The sequence below is a fragment of the Pagrus pagrus genome (assembly GCF_965226575.1).
Source record: "Pagrus pagrus genome assembly, chromosome: 22".
Taxonomy (NCBI): domain Eukaryota; kingdom Metazoa; phylum Chordata; class Actinopteri; order Spariformes; family Sparidae; genus Pagrus; species Pagrus pagrus.
Genome location: NC_140204.1, coordinates 14811693 through 14832912, shown reverse-complemented (window position 1 = coordinate 14832912; position 21220 = coordinate 14811693). Strand labels below are relative to the sequence as shown.

Below are 21220 nucleotides of genomic sequence, written 5' to 3'. Positions count from 1 at the left end.
GAGACATCACTTCCATAGCTCCAGGGTCTGGCTGTTTCCCCACTCAGGGGTCATAAATCAAACAGTCTTGAGTGAGCTCACAGCGGATCAGCCCAACTTGTTATCATATTCAAATCTTGAACAATTTGCAGGTGTTGTCTCCCGTATCGCTTTACATGCACAGCCTGCCACGGCCATTGTAAATCCAGGGTGTATCTGTCTGTGATGTCTGAGGAGAAATATTTGCCTGAAAGCTACTCGGAGGCCCTGAAATGATAAACCACGTAAGATGTGTTAAACAGCCAGGTTGATAATTGTCTACGGATCTGCACGTCATTACAGATGATGGATTGTGCTGAGTGCTACATTTCAAGGGGCTGAAACAGAGAGAGGAAAGAAAGAAAATACTCTTGAAGGGTAACAAGACATCTCATGATGCCAGATTTAGGACAGAAACTGAACGGTATGTAACGCTGCCTGGTTGAAGGTTAAGTTGTAAACAGGTTAAGATATAGACAATTAGTGACTCTTCAAATACATGCAGTAGGTAAGTAACAGTGAGTGACAGAATACTACTACGGATACTACAGGGTCAAAACGATAAAAAACAACAGTGAACAAAACAGAGGCCATATATATATTTAACAACAAGTGTTGTTGTTGAATGTACTGTACATCTGATAGAGCCTATAGGAGGTGCATAAGTCTATTAGAAATGTTTTTTGCTTCAGGGGAAGGTTCGGTCATGACTTTAGCTTATAAACTGTAGACATGATTGTGTTATCAGTGTTCAGAAATTCAACTATTTCAACTATTTCACCATGTGTCCAAGCTAAGAAAGTTATTCCTGACAGTGTAGCGATGGTTACACATATTATTTTGGTCTCTGATCGACTTTTTTGTCGAGTGGACTTGAGGGACAGAAAGGGAAATTCCGGTATTTTTAAATCTGGGCCCAATATTTACATGTTTACGGTTGTGTTAATGATTCACAGTTTTGCAACCGGTCCAGTAAATCCCAGCTGCAGAGGGCAGGGCAGCTCCTGTTTTTCTCACTGACCGGTTGAGGCTGAATGAAACGATTTCTGTTTTTCTGTAATAAGATCCCTTTTGTAACCAGAAACACAAGTCATGTTAAAAGAGTTAAAAGTGTTGCTCTGAAATCTTGCAGGATGTGAGTCGGAAACGTGAGTCAGAGAGTTGGAGAGAGGAGTTTGGAGTTTACTTAGGCCTCGTCTGGAAACAATAACGTGAACACAACACTTTTTTTGAACACAAAGGGCTTCTTTTTGTACATTTTGTTCACAAAGTTCCTTACCAAGATAATTCATCCACCTGACAGGTGTGGTCCATTAAGATGCTGATCAAGCAGCGTGATTACCGCGCAGGTGCCTCTGGCTCGTCAAAATAAAAGAACACTCTTAAATGTGCAGCTTTATCTTGAAAAAAGACACTTCTAGTGTGCCACAGGATGCAGTAAATACCTCACAAGTGAATTACAAAGCATTAATGTGACCTCAAAAGAGGTGTTCATAGTCTAACGTTAGCTTTTTAGGCTACTTCTGGATGTTTGCATTCACGCTTCAAATACCACTAAGGTGGTGTTCATCTGTGAAGATTATCTTGCCGAGCAAGAAAGTGTGGTGAAAGTATCGAAAACTCGCCACGGAGTTTAGTTTCTGCAATAATCCTAAATCGAATTGAAAAATCCTACAGGCGCTTTTTGTTGTGGGTACCAGGGCGAGAGTGGCCTTTCATTGTGGCAAGCCAAGGCACACCTGTGCAGTAACCAAGCTGTAATCAGCATCTTGATATGCCACACCTGACAGGTGGATGGACCACCTTGGCAAAGGACAAGTAGCCTACTCACTAACACAGAATTAAACAGGATTAAACCAATTCTTTGAACAAAACTGGTAAGAAATAAGCCTTTTAGTGTGCATAGAAAAGAAACCTCAGGAAGAGCCACAGAGGAGGGCTCCCTCTCCCAGGACGGACAGACATGCAATAGATGTTGCATGTACAGAACAGAGCAACAAAATCACAGTTTACAAATTGCATTGACAGAATATCTGATACAAATCATATAATATATGTAAAGTGTGCAGATCCAGGAGGACGACTGAGCAGGCCGAGGCATCGCCAAGCGGGCCCGGGCCGCACGACCTCCTCTCCACCATGGTGGCCTGGAAGAGGACAGGCCATACAAGATAATTAGCAGTAAAAAAAAAAGAAATACAGATAGAAGGAGATAGTAAAACAGGAGAGCAACGATCCGGAGCGGAGCAATCTGTCAATATGTGAGGCGACGGGAGCCAGGAGAGGGTAGATGTTCCCAGGGGCCCATCAGAAAAGGGGAGCCTGAATGAATGAAGGAAGCGACACAGCTCGCAGCTTGTGGGAACAGGAAAAAAAAGTAAGAGAAATGCAATGTTAATCAGAATAAACAGATTGTTTCTTGTCGGCAGGACAATGTCGATCAGCCTATGTATGCTTATAGGAAACACATCATCCAGCTCAGTGCAACAATATTACAGGAATGTTGCAGTGACTAAAATAACAGCCAGCTGATCCAAAAGGCGACTGGTGATTGGCACTGATTTTTTTCCACCGTCGCTCGCACAGCACTTGACAAAACTTGTTAAAGCCCAGCAGACGGTGCATCCCACCCTCTCTACCCCACCCTAAACCCCTCCCTCCTCGCTCCCTCCTCTCCCCGCCTCACCCTCCCTCACAGGGAGATGAGGAGAGAAGTTTCCCTGCGGCGCAGTCCGCCGAACATTTACTGTATTTCATTTGGGGAACGGCAACAAGAGTCTGCAGGAGAGAGGCTTTCCAGGGAATGGCGCGGAATATCTGACTGCACCGCAAACAACCACTCGCAGCTGACTTTTCCTCCCCCCCTCCCTCACCTCTTTACAGACGAGAAGAAGAAGAAGAGAAAAAACAACGTAAAAGAAAAAAAAATCTCTCACTTAATCATTGATGTCGCCAAAGTGAGCCCGGGTCAAGTAGGACAGCGGCCGCACGCTGACTGTTTGTCCGTCGAGGTCCTGGAGAAGACAGCGAGTCAGAAGCGAAAGACGACAGAAGAAGAGGAGGACAGAGGAGAAGAAGAAGAAGACAGTCCGAGTGAACGAGAGAAAAGAGTCCGACTCAGAATGAATAACAACAAAATCGAGAAGGAGAACGAGCAGAGTGAATTCACCAACCACGAAGAGGAGGTATGTGTCCGCCCGGCACCTGGTCTCACTCGTTTCAACGGGGCGGCTCGTGACCCGTAACGACATCTTCATAAAGCATTTATGCTAACATTATAGCGTGTTTTTAACCACCGTTTGCTACTTTATCACCTGTAGTGTCACTCTTATTGCATCCCGATAGCTTTTTAACGTGTGAGCGACTCTCTCCAGTTGCGTCTTTGTGCTGTTTTAGCTTGTAAAAGTTGCTAGCGTTGCTGTTACATTTATGCAGCATGTCATTCTTTAGCTAATTTGTGCACCTGTTTATTCAGAGGTATAGCCTAGCTTATAGGCTATGTAACCTAGCTACTGCTCTATCCATGGCAAAGTTAAAGGGCCACTATGTAGTTTTGGAGAAGAAATTCAAACTCTTAAAGTTTGCAATATCAATGAGGTAATAATACATACTCAGATGTATTTATTTTATTTTATTATAAGTGAACGAACAAGCTGTTCTCAGAATACAATAAGGTCCCCGGAACGATGTTTGAAGCCAGAAAGGTGGCAGGGTCCGCCACTCATAAACAAAGTAAAACAGTATGCAATTGTGTCGTCCTTTAAAGTCAGTTTGTTTGTAGTTTCCTCCATCAAGAAAACAAAGATTTAGACAATAGAAAGTTTGTCTATTTACTTTTAGTCAATGAAGATCTTTTTTCTTCTTCTGATTAAAATTTCTTCCCCAGAACTACATTGTGCACCTTTAAGGTCCGCCATGTTTCTTTTTCTTTTAAACGTTTAAGCCATCGTTAAGAAAACGTGAGGAACAAAGCAGGACTTAATCACTAATAAGTAGTTTCTGAAGGGCTACACTGAAGATAATGATGAGTTAGGTTAAAAGTGTTGTTAGTTTACTGTACCATAAACCCAGACTTCACACAACACTTAAAAGCATCAGTAAAGGGAATTCAGAGCCGGGGGGTGGAATTAGTTTTCAAACAACTGCTGCTGCAACATGTAGGCAATGACTCTTTGTACCGCTGCATAACAGTTAAGCAAGAGGTGCCTCTCTAGTCTACCAACATGACTTCTTAAGTCTTAACACGCCAAGAGGATGTTGTTTGTCCAAAAACAAAAAAAAAAAGTGTGGTAATCTGTTTAGTTTCTCTCCAAACATGCTGGATAATAGCCCAGTTTCCTCCTCTTCTCCTCTGTAAACACTGTGGATCCATAATGTCTCCTCTTTGGTAAATAAGTTTGTAGTGGTGCTCTCTTCACGAGGCGATTTTCTTTCGCACGACAGACTTGTTATTTCAGAGCTCCACACATCCGCAGCCAAGTGGTGTAAGAAAGGTATATTGGATTATATCAGATATTTCTCTCGGAGCAATTTGATTAGGGCTCGGTGTACAGTTCGTCACTTTGTAACCGAATAGCCAAACATACCCGGCCTGATGTATCATCACCATATTTGGTCCACTGTTGAGGTAACTGTGGATGCAGGGAGTCACTGTAGCACCACACAAATGAAGTCAAAAGCACTGACTTCTTGTAAAGCTCATGGAGAGTTTCGTTTTGAAGCTTCTCCTTATTCTTCACCTTGTGACCTTCTGTACTCAAGAGTTCTGCTGTAATAGTTTTTCAGATCCTGTATATGTGCCAGCACATAACTCTAGGGCTCAAGTGATTTTTCTGTTTAAAAAAATTATCTTCAGATGTCATGTTTTGCCAAACCAACAGTTCAAAATGCAAAGATATTCAATTTAAAGTCATATAACAGAAAAACGCAGCAAATACTCACGGCAAATCGTCACACAGCTAAACATCTTTGTCTTAACTGGAAAATGATTGAGTGCAAGCAAAAGGGTTCAAGAAAATGATTTGATTAATTTCCAATTATCAGCTCATGCATGACTCATTTTAGCATCTGACAGCTTTGTTTTTAAGCTCAAACGATTTATTGAGTAGAAAATTACCTTTCAACTCTCAGAGGTTAGGCATTTGATTATTCTGGCTTCTCAAATGTGTGGGTTTGCTTCTTCTCTTTGTTTTATATATTCTAAATTGACCATTTTTTGGCTTACGGATGGGCGGTCGGAGAAAATAAGCAATCTGAAGATGTCAGCCGGGACCGGGAATAATCATTAGTTGCAGCTCTACTTGATAAATAAATCTGGCGAACCTGGCGTCACGCGAAAATAAGTTTGAAATTCTGTGAGGTCCACCAGCAGCAGGACGAGACGAGAGTCGTCTCTTGCGCTGTATAAAAGGTAGACAGAGAGACAGGGAGAGTAATGGCCAGAGGAGCCTAATGGTTGTGGGAATGTTTGGAAGCCATCCAGACTTAAATTTACTCAGGTGAATTAACGTAAGGTTGGACAGCACCACTTTATCTTCAGTGTAATGATGTGTGCAGAGGAGCAGCAAGTTTTGGGGAGACTGTACCACACACACACACACACACACACACACACACACACACACACACACACACACACACACACACATTTACAGTCACAAGAGTGCAGGTGTAGAAATGTGAGTATGACTTGCACTTTTCTCACGTGGAAAATGAGCATTAGAGGTTAGTGTTAACTAGAGGTTAATGTAAGTATAAAACTGCTTTGCTGATGATCAAGAGACTAATTTGACATTTTCACCTTTTGACTTTAAACACTTTTTCCATCCTCGAAGATCACAAAAGCACTAAATGCAAAATGCCAAACAGCTTTGGGCTTAACAACGCTAAAGCAACCATAAACTGTGACCTTATGAGAGCCAAAGTTTAACAACCACGCTGGTATGACTCTCACATGCTGCTCAACAGTGGCATCCCCCCTCCTCCTACACTGTAGTATGCGACTCAATGGATCACTGATTCGCACCAGTAAAGCGCCGTGGCGAGCTCGGCTTCTCGTGGCTGCTTCACTGCTCAACCTCACACGCCATCATCACTGTACACCAAAGCTCGATGATGCTTAAATGTTTATCTTCCGCGGACCAGCGCTCACCAAACATGGCGCTGTTGCAGACGAGGTATGCAGGTTTCAGCCCACGGCAGCGTCTAATCTCACGAGCTGGTTTTGATAAGAGTTATTATCAGGTGTTCTGGATGCTTTCACATGCTGTGGCACTCAACGGCCACTGATGTAGTAGAGCTGACACGCCGTCTCCTGCATGGTGAATGTCAAAGATGCGTTTCGACCAGCTGTGGTTTCCACGCCTTGTATGGACACGAGACCTGGAGGGGTCTTTAGAGTAGACTCCTAGAGAAGTGAACTGAAGGGGGTTTAAGCAGACAATTTGTTTATGTTTGTGTGAATGTTTTGTCCTTTTTTTTTAACAGTAGTATGAAGTATAAAGTATATTAGACTGAGGTGAGGTGACACTTTCCAGGCATGTTTGTGTCAACAAGATAGCTAGATATTGTTTACTTATTTACTAAAAAAAAAAATCATAATGATTTGTTGATTAATCAATCAGACAATTAGACAGTTTACAGAATTTGATTGGGAACGATTTTGTTTTTGATTAATTGAGTAGTTGATTGAAAAACAAGCAATTGTAAAATAGTTTTGATAATCGATTAATCAGTTTAGTAAATCTTTTACCAAAAGTATCAAATATTTGCCAGTTCCAGCTCCTGAAATGTTCAGAGTTTCTGCTTGTCTTTGACATTAAAAAGTAAATGAAGAGTCTTTGGGTTTTGGACTGTTGGACAAAAGAAGCATTTTGACGACGTCACTTTGGGCTCTATGAAATTGTGATGAGCATTTTTAGAAACAATGAATCGATTCATTGTGACAATAATTGGCAGAATAATCGCTAATCAGAATAATCATTTGTTTTAGCCCTGCTATTTAGATGATAGATTAAAACAAATCTGTTCTGACAATAAATTAAAAAACATGTGGTTTGTGGATCAGTGTTTGGAAAAAACGTCTGAGGACATCACCCTCGCTTGAGGCAGTCATGATGGGCATTTTTCTCTGTTCTAACAATTAATCAAGCCCATTATCAGCAGATTGATCAACAATGATGATATTCATTCGTTGCTGCTTAAATTTTAATGATCAGCTAATCATTTAAGTCATCTACCAAGCAAAAAGTGTCAAATATTTGGTTCTCAGTGCGAGGATTTGCTACAATCTTCTTTTTTATGTTGTTATAAATTGAATTTTTGTGTTCTTCAGTAACAAAAGCAATAAGAACATGCCACTTTGGCCAATTTTTCACTATTGTATTACATTTTACAGACCAAAAAGGGAATCTAATTGACAGGAAAATCATAATCTTCTTTGTGTAAAAGGATAGTACACAGTGTAAAGAGGGACTGGTGGTAGAGAGAAAAGGTGAGAACATTCAGTACAGGTTGTGAGTACATGGAATGCATCATAGCTAACCAAGTCACCAGACTCAGCTTCACCTTTAACCTCCTTGCTGTCAATTTCTCTCCAGCTAACTCGTGTTTATTTAAGTGGAGACCTGCCCAACCTCCTCAACCTTGGAGGTCCACATTCAAGCCACACCTGATTTTCCACAAACGACTGAACACAGAGTAAACTTCCATTGTTTCCTCCGCAGTATGAAACCATGTTTTACTTAAATCAAAAATCATATTCACAGTTGAACGCAGCAGGAGTTTGAACCTCGTAAAACATCTGTTGATTCTAGTTCCCGGCTCACCATAAACATGTAAGTGGATCTTTACAAGCTTCCAAAGAGAAACAGAATATCACTCAAGCAAAGTTCAGCCAATGTGGCGTATCTCCCTGGGGTGTAATTGGATTGTGCCTGGCCTGCTTTGGGTATCTACCGGGTCCTCTTCAAATAGCAGGTCATGTGGCCAGTGTGACCTTTTCCGTGGAGAGACGTAGGTGGGGAGCTGTGCTTCTGCTGGAGAAAGCATGGTGAAGCGGAGGGAGGCCACGTCGTTCCGTAGCACAGTGTTGTGGGCACAGTGGTCCGCACTTGAGCATGTATCTATGAAAAGGGCACGCAGATATATTAACGCTCTGTGACATAAAACGTTATCCGAGGGGAGCCTGTAGGGTAAAGTAGCCATGATAAGACCAAAGGGAAAGAATCTCACGGATTGTTGAAGACAAAAAAACAAAAAACCATTAAAAACAGAGATATACAATGAAATAAACATTCAAGTATATAATTTAAAGCACGTGTACAGGCTCACACAGACAGTAAAACCCTGCTCTGAGTTTATTTATAAAAGCACGTCGGGAATTGTCATCTTATCTTAGCCATTTGTCAGCTGTGAGACAAGAGGTATTTGAAAAGACAACAACAAGGCTTAGCGTCAGGAACGGCTGCTAGGCTGATGTGAGAAGACAAGAAAAAAAGTCAGCGATAAAGGAGATATTTAAATATATGTACACTGTACATCTACAGCTATATATAAACTATTAAAACTGTCCACGGGCGAGGAGTAAAGTCTTGTATATGGTGCTGCTTTCCTTAAAAGGCCTCAGTTGTCAGCTTGTGAGTTTGCTCTGTTATTTATGACACTACACAAGTGAAGGAACTGTCAGCTCGTGCCTAGACAGCGTCAGCCATCTTCTCTTGCTTTGTCATACTGTATTTATGTGCATGTTCTGTCACCTCCGCTTAATATTGCTTACTCACACGCTATAATTATCCACCTTACAGTAACTCTCCTGTGAACCCTCATTCACACTCCTATTTTGCTCACTTTTCGGCCAACAATTCTCTAATTCATCTAATTTCTTTTCTGACAACCCTCCATCTATCCATCCATACATCCATTCTCCTCCCCCTTCTCTATTGCTACACTTTTATCTCCCTTCCTCTTTGTTTCCTTCCCTCCTTCCTTCCCTCCATCCCACCCTCTTTCTTCCTTGTCCTTATCTTGTTCTCTCACTGTTTCCTCCCTCCCTCCACCCTGGTACTGTTTATAATTTGCCACTCTTCTTCTCCTCTTTCCTACCACTCCCTTCTTTTTTTCATCCTGCTCTCGCTCTCTCTTTCTCTCTCGCGCTTGCCAATTTTAGTCCCAGTAGACAAACTCCTTATCCCTTATCGCCCCATACGTCGGAGGCTTGACCCTGAGATATCTGAACAGAAGGACCGTTTATGGTCATGGAAAGAGCCCTAAAGACGGGAGCGAGCCAGCCAGAACGGTAGCGAGGAGAAGCATGTCTGTCCCAACTATCCAGCTGAGTGCCAACAGCCTGGCCAGCGAGAGTTAGCCATCCAAGGCCAAACTGCTCAAGATTAGCTTGAAAAGATGGGACCAAAGCAAAGTCTGTGGCTAAGCTTTGATGGATTAGCCCCTTAAATGCTCTAACTGGGGCTAATTATTTGTTAGGGTGTCCGTTTTAGGCTGGGGAGAAAAGATTAGCTTTCACTCTTGTCAATCCATTTCACAGAAAGTAAAGATACAATATGTTAAGCTGAGAGCAGAATTTACTAATTGATCTATTTATTAGTTGATGGACAGAAGCCTATGATTTCAGTCATATTTCAAGAAAAAATACATTCAACAAACTTACCTTTAAAGAAGGTCTATGTAACTTTTTTTGTTAAAGCCCAAACATTTGGATAAAATGTTAAAACTTGAAAAGTATCATAAGTACATAAAAAGTTCTGCAAAACCCTGGTGTTTATTAAGGCAGTTTGTGTTATTCAACCTTTTAAAAGTCACATTGTCTTGTTTTAGGGCTTTTTCACACCTAGATTGTTTGGGTCAGACTTTCTGACTTTTCAGTTTGGTCCAAACCAAAATTACAGGCGTGAAACCACGGTGCGGAGCAAACAGACGAAGAGTGGTAGTCTTGATCTGGATCAAATTGAACCATGGTTCAGTTTGTTTCTAGTGTGAGAACATATTTTTGGATAGTTCGGACTTTAGAATCAATTACAGGAAGTTCTGGCAGGCTATCGTCAGAACCAGAAACAGGAAGAAAACTCAATAAAACAAAATGAGCCGCAATGGCAGGGACGATAAAAGGTTACCCGCTGAATTGAAAACAAACTGACGTCAAACATACACCTGTCTTCAAACCAATCAAAAGCAAGTGATGTAGGTTTGCCATGTGTATTTCTTTAGTGCACGCCCATAATTGTGATGTGAAGTCAAAACTAATCAGATAAAATATGTTTTAAAAACGCGAACCTTGGTCCAGACATTGGTTTGGACTTTAAGGTGCGAAAAAGCCCTTAAACTAAAAACAGATCCTGAATACATTTTGAAAATGAACTGAATTTAGTGCTGAAAGTCCTAATTTTGTGTTTTTCTTTATTGTACATTGATGACATTTAGGCTTTACAGCTTTGGTTGGACAATAAAGCAGTTTGAAGAGATCATAGTAGGCTTTGGAAACTCATTTTTTACAATCTTTGACATGTATCCATTAAGAAAATACGTAAATAATCATTATCTTTAAGTGCTGCCACTGACAAACACAGAGAAACAGCTGCACTATCACATAAATGGAACAAATTAGCAGTAGGCTTACATTTCTTCAAGGAGACACAGAGGATGACTGAGTATCTGCTGTTGTTTTTGTCTCCACTTGCAATGGACTCTTTAACCCACTGCCCACCCAACCTCAAAACCAAACAGTGTAAGGTGTCCACTTGGGCAGGCGGCAACAAAGGGAGTCCAGGAAGGTCTGAGGAGGACTTGGCCGATTAGTCCGCGTTAATGAGCGCGTTGGAATGTTAAGTCCCTTCATCGAGGCTCATCAGATAAGAGCAAGGAAGAGGAGAGCAAACTAGTATGAAAGATTTGATCAACTCTAAGCTGACAGCCAAGAAGTCAAACTGACAATCTGCGAATGAGTCACTCTTCCACACGTCATCCAAATGACCCCTTCAGGCCTTTTTGTTGTTATAAAAATGGTTGATAAGAAAGAAAGAGCACATATGTGTCATTAAGACATGAAAGATTAGATTAGATTTAAAACATGGAGAAAGGAAGAAAAGAGTGAGAGGAGTAAAAAACGCAGTGAAGTGGGCGCTTACTTGCTTTTCCTAGGTCATTTGTTTTAAATGTCTTTTAAAGGTTAACCTGTTGGAACATTTACAGGACCTCACCGAGCTGTAATTGTTGGCCGAAAGCACTTGTGGGAGAGCGAGAGAAACAAAGAAACTCTGCTCTCAGAGCTCAGCCATGAAGCTCGGAGTGTGCTCAACCTCACAGTCGACCCCTGACCAACACAATAACCAGTGCCTAACCTGTGACCCCTGACCCTGAATGTGAAACTTGACCCGTTGAACCCCGGCGATTAACAGACAAACGGAGTCATCCATTTATGGTCGTTTGACACCTCCCGGGGCCTGCAGCCTCTCACTCATCACATTCTCCGACATGAAAGATGAAGGAAGGAAAAAAAAACCTTGTGAGGATGATGGAGAGCGATGCCAACACAGCGCAGTGACAAGTCAGATAGCAAAGGAGTGTGGGAGTCTGTCAGTTAGACTGTTTTTAATAACGCCGCGCTCAACTGATGCAAGAAAACTCAACTTGCCCTTAGCTCACACAGGCTTATGGGTAGACTTTGATTTTAGCTCGGTCACAGCGAACCAAGACTTGTGTGTGCATTTGAAAGCAACTGCTGTGGGTGTGCGATGAAAGATTTGGGGGCTTTCTTGATTTCATATGCAGGTGATCACAGCAATGTTGCATGCACGCACATGCTACAATAGGCTACTGTATTCTCTCTATCAAGGCTTCAAGGTTAGTGCTTTGTCCTACTGCATCTGGCTCTAAGAACCTCTATCTATTAACTTGGCCGGCGAACACACACATGCACACACACAGTGACGGTGAAAGAAACGCATAGTAATCATCTCACATCCCACCAAGGTCGTGTCCCTCATTTCTGACGGAGTAAACGGTCAAAAAAGCACTCAGTTAAAGTCAGTGCAAATATCTGAGAAAATCACAGTATAATGAGGCATTTCAGGCAATAGGTGTAACACATTTTATCTAAGTCTACAATGCAAGCTGAATAGAAATGACACATGAATAAGTTGCTAGGTCCTTTAATTAGACAAATCAAGCAGCTTTTATAATGGCTGACAAACTGCGTTCTGTGCTGGAGAAAAACTCAAAATGCCATAATGCAGGTTTTGAATGGTGTTCCAGTCAGTTATTGTTCCAGCATCAAGCAGTGGTGCTGTCAATGTTGGCTTTGTTAATTAAAGCTTCATGACATTTGATAATGGGAGTGTTGTTCGATGGGAGGCTGGTCTCTCGGTTTCAGGGCCTAACTACACTTTTTCCTCTCCATGACATTTCATTAGTGAAGTCCAGAAAAAAACCCATCATTCTGCAGCTGATATTTTAAGCACCAGATGTTTGAGCTCAATGCTAAATTTATCATCCTTTGTAGTTTTGCTCCTTCATGTGGCTCACTGAAAGGATCATTTTGGTTTATTACAACTTGGATCTTATTTTTCTAAGTCAGATTGTTTTTTCTTGTGGTAGTATTGTCCTTACACAGTCAATTGATGGGATTTTAAAACACAGTAAGACAGGGCAAGAAAGACAAGCAGTCAGAAGATCAGACAGACAACCAAAAGTATTTGAAGGTAAACCAAAAGGCAACAATAAAAATATTTCTCAAATCGTCTTAAACATCCAGACTGAATCTCTGGTTAAATTTGACCTACCGGACTTGTGGTTGACTTGTTTACAATCATATTATTATTATATGAGATTCTGAAAATATTAAGTTCCTTGCTCGTTGTGTCCCCAGCAGGGCAGAAACAACTGCTTGATTATTAGAGCAGTTGATTGACGGAGAATTATTCAACAACTATTTTGATAATCTGTTAATCATTCTAGTAGTTGTCAAGCAATTATGCCAACAATTATCTGGTTCCAGCTCCTTCAGTGTTAATATGTCAGGCTTTTCTCAGTCATAAACAACAGTAGACTGAATTTTCTACGTGTTTCAGACTATTGGATGGATAAAAGGGAATTTGATGACGTCACCTTGGGATTTTTCACTAGTACTGTGTTTTCTCAACAGATAGAAACAGAAGACAGTCTTGGAGTAAGATCCAAGTTGTGAAAAACAAGTGTTATCCTTCAAGATAATACCTCACTTATATTGTTGAATGTTGTGAGCCTTAGGGTGGCACCAGCAAATCTTCAAGTTGCACTGATAAGAGTATCAATAAGGTGATGACCTCATCCGGGGCTTGTGGAGTCAAGGATCTCTGATTAGAGGTACATTGATCCCCTGGGACGCGCTGCAGAAATGGCCTTAATAAGATCTGATGTTTTTGGCCCGGGGCGCCACACTCTGCTGTGCTCCGCCAAGGCGTTGCCAGGGAACTGCGCTGGTAGCCGGCTGTGAAGTACTCAGCTGGCTTGTGGTAGGTAGGGACTGCTGTTTTTGATCGAAGCCTGCCCGCTTGTTGGTGTGTGAGCATGCCATAAATGGTGAATGATTCAAAGGCCTATACCAGGCCACTCAGCACTATGGAAATGTAGGTATGTGACTCACAAAGAACTAATAAAACAAAGCCTCTAAAACCCAATAAAACAGTGGCAGAGGGTTTATCTTTGCTCTTTTATGAATCTGCAGAATCTGCTCAACCCCTGGCCTGACCTTCAGTTTAGTTTACTACATCGTGAAACTTTGATGCCTCACTTTACCTGGCAGCAGGGCGTTAACAACTATCTCTACCTTTTTGGAGCTTGTCTCAAAGCGACATAAATAAAGACTCATACTGTAATCAACAGCAGATGTCTGCAGGAGGGAGCTGTTGACACATTTGCCTGTGAATCATCCCATATCCAGTGTGTGCAGTCAGCTCTACACCGGACGCACAGCGAACCGATCGTATATCACAACAGCTGACGTCAGGAAGTCTCAGGAATGAGGTTCGACACAGCCAAGAATGTCCCATTGTTCTGAGGGAGTAGAGGACTCGTTGTTGTGTCTGTTTGTCTTAACTTGTGCAGCATATCCAGCTCTCAAGTGTCTATTACCCTTATGACTGGAGATAGGAGTTGAATCACAGATGGGATCTTTGATAACTTGGTGAAGGAAACTTGGATGACTTTCTTAAGATGTGCGCCAACCTCTTTTTTGTCAAGGCACAATTTGCTGAAAAGCTATGCTATTATTACTCTAATCTTATTTGAAAGGTCAATATAGCTCGCTTATAGTCATTCTGATCCTCAGTTATGACTTGAACCCACGTAGAGTGAAACTTGAAAGGCTTACAAGTGAAATATAAATCTGTCATCTGAACAGAAAGAGTGAGTGCAACGTCCAATGTTAAATCCTTTGGCTTTGATGTTTTTGGCATCTTTTTGTGGTCATGTGCAGCTCAAAGATGATGATCACAGAACAACGAAAACCAGTCCCTGATTGAAATTCAACCTAATATTGATGCCAGTCTTTCTGACTTTGGTTGTCTATTCCTTAAATCACCTTTTTGGATTTTAAGTTTCAGCACCACCTCTATTTTTACTGCATTTTTTTACGACAAAACAGTTAGATTCATCTCCTCAACAGCTGTCAGTGAGTGCCCTTGCTCGTGTCTGATTGATGCCATCCTGTTCTGACTCTTTGTTCCCATGTACCTCCATATAAGGAGACCCTCTGAAAGAGTTTATGTAAACAGACCTGCCAGAGACAGAGCCCAGCGACGGCCCGGCAGGGTTCAGCTCAGATAAGATAAGATAAGAGCAAAGGTGAGAAAGTCGGCGAGCTGAGATTTGTTGGCTGGATGGCCGGTTTGGCTCTCACTCCAGCTATTGCTCCCCCAGTTGCTAAGCTCCTTTGTTTGTGTGTTGCTCTGCCTTTGGCATCAGTGGTGCGTATCAGGTTACATGTGGGAATGAGGTGTAGTGTTAGTTCAGCAGTTCCTTTGTCCCCCGAGTTGTGAATCTACTATCTAATGAATCTGGGAGCTTTGAATCTACTCTTTGTAATTGCATACCTCTAAATTCAGCCTTAAATGGAATCAGAATATTGGATAAATAATTAAATCAAACATCCACACAGTGATGTGGGTGTGCACGGTGGAGCTGTTGGAAGTCAGTTTGATGCACACAGTCTATTGTTTGATATGATGTCTCTTGTGCACTGAAGCAATTATTTTCTTGTACCAAGCCAACTTCAATTAGGCGATAATTCCAGGTATGAGGTGTGATTAGTGCCTGAGTAGATAATAGAATTATCTCACAAAAACTTCAGTTTATCTATCATTTCACACTCAGTTATCTTAGTACCACTTTATTTGATTTTTTCACTGTTTGGTAAAGCTTAAGATGGGTTAAATGCAAAAAAAATAAAGCTGTTGACTAAGTAGAAGACACATGTTGTAGTTTATAGTGAGAAATAAGCCTGTTAACAAGTCTTCCCTGTGTTGACCCTTAATTAAGGACACACACATCTACAATTACATGTAACAAGAAGAATTTTCCTTGTTTCATTGCCTCCAAAATGTAACCAGATCTGCATTCATGAGCTGTGACAGGACGTCTCAGCACCTGTGTCTTATAATGCTGCTATGTCTGTGTTTACTAAATGTTACCGTTGGTGCTAATGCTTCTGCATATGTTGAAAGAACTACAGTAATGCTGTTCACACTAGCCTTTTTAGACATGGCAGCCAGATTGCTGATGGTGTTATTTAAGGAGTGACACTGTAAGTGGGGTTGATGGCTCAAATTAACATCTTTGGCCAATTAACTTTGCCAAACAGTGTCAGTTACCCCTTTCACTATGGACCAAAAACACACTTACACCCACAAACATCTGGCTTTTCTGTCTTCACTGGGAAAAGGTACAATCACCATTCATTCCTGTGTCAAATGACTGCTGTAGTCGTGGGTGTTTTTGGTTCCAGAAACATGATGGACATGCTAACTTACACTCCTTCCCTGGCGCAATGTTGTGATGTACATTGAAGTTCCGGACATCGGTGCGGTGCTTAAATAGTTTTCCATCCATCTCCATTTGGAAAATGTTAAGAAACTACTGGCAATGGGAAAAGGGAGTTTTCACCCATTTTGACCAGGTTCTTTTTGGTGTAAAAATGGTATGTGTGCCCTGAAAGTACCTACAGTATTGTAACCCCAAGCCCGTAGCTATTTTGAGCATAAGAATAAGAATATTAATACCAAGAAGGCATTAAGAAGGCTGTGAATCTGGAACTAGCAGCCAGTTAGCACATATGCTAGCTTCCTGAAACGATGCAATGTGTCATTTTTTGACATCTGTTTTTGGATGGATTAAATAAATGAGCTTTAGAGGTGCTGGTAGGTGGATTTCATTACCCTCTGACAGAGCCCGGGTAGCTGATCCCCTATTTCCAATATGTTGCTAAGCTAAGCTAACTGCTGGCTCCAGATTCGGATCACATTGAATGGACATAATGCATTTACGTATTTTGTTTTTTCCTCAAGAAATTAAGACCCTTTCAGTGCAGCGATGTCTTCATTTAACCTTACCTGTCTAACATATCTGCTTAGATCATTACAAAAATACTCTGAATTAGCACCTTTGCTATTGTAATTAAGACAGTTCATTTGACATTTGAGTGGCAGGCCTTATGAGACATGGTGTTCAACTGCATTTCTTACATTTCAGTGACAGTAAAGTTACAGTACATTCTTCTTATAGTTTCCAAAGCAATATTTAAAGTTAATCCTTTTTCTCAGCACATACTGTGTAGTTGCTGAGATGAGTTCACCCCCATCCACCCACTAGCCACCACTCTACTTGTCTCTTACTTACAGAGTTCATATACCTTTTTTCATCCCTCTCTCTTTAGGCTATGTTTTAAAATAGCCGTAAATTAAGATTTACCTGCTAAAAATAGAGGTGTTACAGCCTAAAACCACACACTGCATGCATGCATATCATATTATCAACAACAACTTCTTTGCGTGGAAACACAATTTGGATTCACTCTCATGTTACATCCCCCCGTGGTTTCCCACCTCCTCTGACTCAGTGCAGGCCACAACAATCTTCCTCTAGTCTATCTTTGCTTGCATACAGTATACATACATTGCAATTCCCCAGCAATGCCAGCTCAAGTTGCAAGTTGAAAAGTTCAAATGTAAAACAGAGGCTAGAGCTGCGAGGGAGGATCGCCATAAAGCAAAGCAGGCTGTAGATTACACAGGAGAACACAATACACGTACTGTAGAAAAGGTGTGTGTGTTTGCTGAGCTGAAAGACATCCCTATCAGTGTTTGAAAAGTCTATCCTCTAGCCAACAGAGAACTATTTAACTCATGTTCAGTGTCCCTTTCCTCATAACCTCATCTGTTACTGTCAGGTACTCAAGGTAGCTATTTATAACCAGTGCAGGTTAATGAAAAATACATGATCTCTCTCTTGTCTTCCTCAGGTCCGAACGCTATTTGTCAGTGGGCTACCACTGGATATTAAGCCGAGGGAGCTCTATCTCCTCTTCAGACCATTTAAGGTATGTTTGTATGTTTTAAATGGATGGGCCGCAGCTATTCTTAGCAGCTTTTTCTTTCCAGCAGTCAATGGGACCTCCATTAATGGTGATGAAATAAACGGCAATGGAAACTCTCCCGCGAGGTTCAAGTGTCTGTGTTCCTAAAGCCGAGAGTCAATCACATCTTGATCCACGGGAAGCCTGTGTGTGTGTGTGTGTGTGTGTGTGTGTGTGTGTGTGTGTGTGTGTGTGTGTGTGTGTGTGTCATGGAAAAATGGCTCACTGCCTGTAACACGAAAACAAAGCTATTTGCTTCACCTCAGAAACCTTCACTTTGTCACAGGTACAAAGAAAGCCCTCAAGTTTAATTCAGGTGAATGCAGCTTTTTGGACCCTCGCCCAAGAATAATGCTCTTTAATGGAGCAGAAGCGCAGTTAAAGCGAATAATGGGACAATTGTTATGCAACTAATCTCTCTTAGATAATGCTCATGGTATGTACTCGGAATAAGTGGTTTGTATCATGAGCGTTGACAGCAGTAAGTCTCGATTAATCAGGAGTCCATGTGGTCTTCATAAGAGCTCCCTGACTCATGAAACAACCAAGCCGAGTCAGTAGTGACACTTAAGTTCAAACATGTTATGCATATGCAATATTTTGGCATAAAAACAAACATTTTTCTCACTACAATCTCTAAAATACCTTGTTCTACATCATATTAAAGCGTTTGTCCACCTTTTCCCATTTCTGACATTTTCTTTCTTTGTTTCAGGGCTATGAAGGCTCCTTGATAAAACTCACTTCTAAACAGGTATGCTACAAGAAACACTGCTTCTATACACAGAAACTAATGAGTGAAGGCATTGGTCAGTCTCTCAGCAAGCTATCACTGCATTCCTGCGTTACCCAACTACTTGCTCATCAACACCTTAAATATCTTTGTCTCCGCTTTGTCCCATTTTTTTTTTTTTTTTTTTTTACCTCTCTGTGTTATCAGCTTGTTGACTATGAAGGATTAGCACCATTTGTCAGGAAGCACGTTGAATAGGAAAATAACTTTAACGACGGGGGGAGTGTTGCACCAACTTGCCTTTGGCTGTCGGATAGTATGCTTGTAGTCACAGACAGTCAACTCCGGTGGGATGTGCGGGGATGGGAAGGGAGACGGGAAAAGAATTTTGAGGTGTCAAAGCGAACGTTTTGACAAGAGCAGTACTGACGGTTGAGTTGTGCCTCCAGGGGCGCGGGACTGAAAATGAGCTCAGCTGGCAGGTGTCCACATCCAGAGTTAAGCAATTTAGCTTGATGTCAGTGTACTTTTTACGCATTACACCGTTTCCCATAAAGACATGACATGCTCATTAGAAGGGTTTAGGGGGATTTAGATATAATGCCCCTAAAACTAAGAACAAAGAGAAGATTTTTCCAGTAGTAAAGTCCATTTTCATCGGTTGGGGTGTGTTGTGTCTAGAGCTGCAGCAAATGATTATTCTTATTGATTAGGGCTGCAACTAGCAATTATTTTCCTAATTGATTATTATGTCAATTCTTTTCAGAGTTAACCAATTAATTTTTTGTATTATAAAAATGTCAAAAATTGTGAAAAATGCTCAGAATCATAAATGACAAAGAAAAGCAGCAAATCTTTCGATGTGTGTTTCACACTTAAAGTTTTCTCTTTACTGACATGATTAAAGGAGGCATATTGCTAATGCTAATTTTTTCAGGTTTTATAATTTTAGAATAGGTTTACATGCTCTAATGCTCAAAAAACATTTGAGTTTTCTCATACTGTCTGCAGCACTGTATCCTCCCTCTTTCTGAAATGCTCTGTTTTACCTACTTTACCTCTCTTTAAGGCCCCCCCTCCCGAATACTAATTGGTCAGCTCACACATGCAATGGAAACAGGCCCGCTAACAACAACAGAGCAGCTGTGCTATATCAGTTTTTACGTGCCCGCAGGCCCGCTTATACAAATGTGTGACATGGTCATGTAGTGTGATGTCACAAAGTCACAGAATGAAAGGCGAAACGACTGACGAGGGGTTATAGGAGCAGTGATTTTTGTGGGAGGGAAGAGCTTCTGTTGATGCGAACGTTGACCTTTATAACTTCCAAGATCTTTTACATGCACAAAAACATATATACAATACTGAAGCAGAGGAAAAACACAAAAAAACTAATTGATTAATTGACAAACCTTTACAGCTCTGTTATCGAAAAATCTGCCAATTCTTTCCCTGTATTTTTCCAGTGCCCAAGATGACATCATCAGATGTCTTGTTTCGACTGACCAACAGTCTTAAACCAAACTATAAAGCTTACAATGATTGAAAACAGAAGAAGCAGTAAATCATCCTAGTCAAGAAGCTGGAAACAGAGAATTTGGGCATTTTTGCCGACCAAAAACAGACCAAAACAGTAACTTAACACCCCTTGAAAATCATGTTGCTGCTTCAGTGGTTTTACTTCTCACCTTGCAGCAGTGATTTACAGGTGAACATTAGGATTCTATGGCAGCGCTGTTTAATGTGGTTGCAGGTGCAACATCACACAAAACCACACCCAGCATCAGTGACACTTGCCGATGAATTTATTGTTGATCAAAAAATCAATAAATCAACATTGTGGCTATAATTGTGACTGAAGCTTTACAATCCAAAGGTTACACTGTCCTCCTCTCAACCTGCAGGATTCCTCGTTTCATAATGTAGAAAATGTGGTGTGTGCAGGTTTTGCTCTTTTTGTTCTGCCTGTTTAATGAATAAGTGAAACACTCAGCAACTCTTAGTGCACTTTGGCCTCTCTTTGCACCTTCTCACCATGCCCCATACTTTCATAATTACCATCTTCCTCACGACAAATGTCAGCTGATGCTCATGTTCACGTCTCGCAAAGTGCTGTACAACATTCCCCCGGCTCGCCTTTGTTTCGAGCGTCCCTCCTCCTGTCTAATGACAAAGGCGATGTAAATCAATCGATCTCCCTCTCCCTCCAGTCCGAGTACACACAGCCATCTCCATATATAGCAAGAGCCAGATCTCAGACCTTTTCTATTTATATTCCTGTTATGCTTCCTCCGCCTGACGTCTTCACTTAGTCCCTCTTTCTTTTTTCTTCGTTTTTCCTCCTCCTCTTTCTCCACTTGTTCAAAATTCCCATAACCCTACACTGCTCTTCCAGATCACACGCAGCAGTGCTACCCCGTGGGAGCAACATGTTTAGAGATTTCGTTCTCATCTCACCACCACCTCCTCCCTATATCCTCATTCATCTACACACACACACACACACACACACACACACACACACACACACACACATACACATATACTCTGCAGAAATGTGTGTTTTTTGTTTTTATCTGACAACCAAACCTGCATTACTGTGCTTTTTCTCTGCTTTCCCTCTCAGCTTTTGCTATTGCGGGCACAGGCTCCCAATTGATGTCTCCAAAATACAAAACTAATAGATTTGAACAAGAATATATTGCAAGGTTGTCCACTGACAGGCCTGTTCGAGGAGGTCTTGAAAACTATTTCTACCTCTCGCCTCACTCTTTCATTCTCATTCTCACCTTTAACCTCTAAATTCTCATTCTCAAGCCTCCCCTCTATTTGTCTTCTCTATCTCTTCT

General features: G+C 41.4%; 1 protein-coding gene across 4 annotated transcripts in view; it reads left to right on the top strand.

The window, feature by feature from the left end:
- The first annotated feature begins 2711 nt into the window (after nt 1-2711).
- The window catches only part of LOC311251202 (RNA-binding protein with multiple splicing-like), a 36133-nt gene continuing 17624 nt past the window's right edge, over nt 2712-21220 (top strand). For all 4 annotated transcript variants that reach the window (XR_014621369.1, XR_014621370.1, XM_084343558.1 and 1 more), the window contains exons 1-3: nt 2712-3203; nt 17525-17602; nt 18354-18392. Coding sequence is in view for 2 of the 4 variants with exons in the window: in XM_084343558.1 (XP_084199684.1) it covers nt 2721-3203; nt 17525-17602; nt 18354-18392 (600 nt within the window). In the remaining 2 variants the exon portion in view is untranslated. The remainder of the gene's footprint in view (nt 3204-17524; nt 17603-18353; nt 18393-21220) is intronic.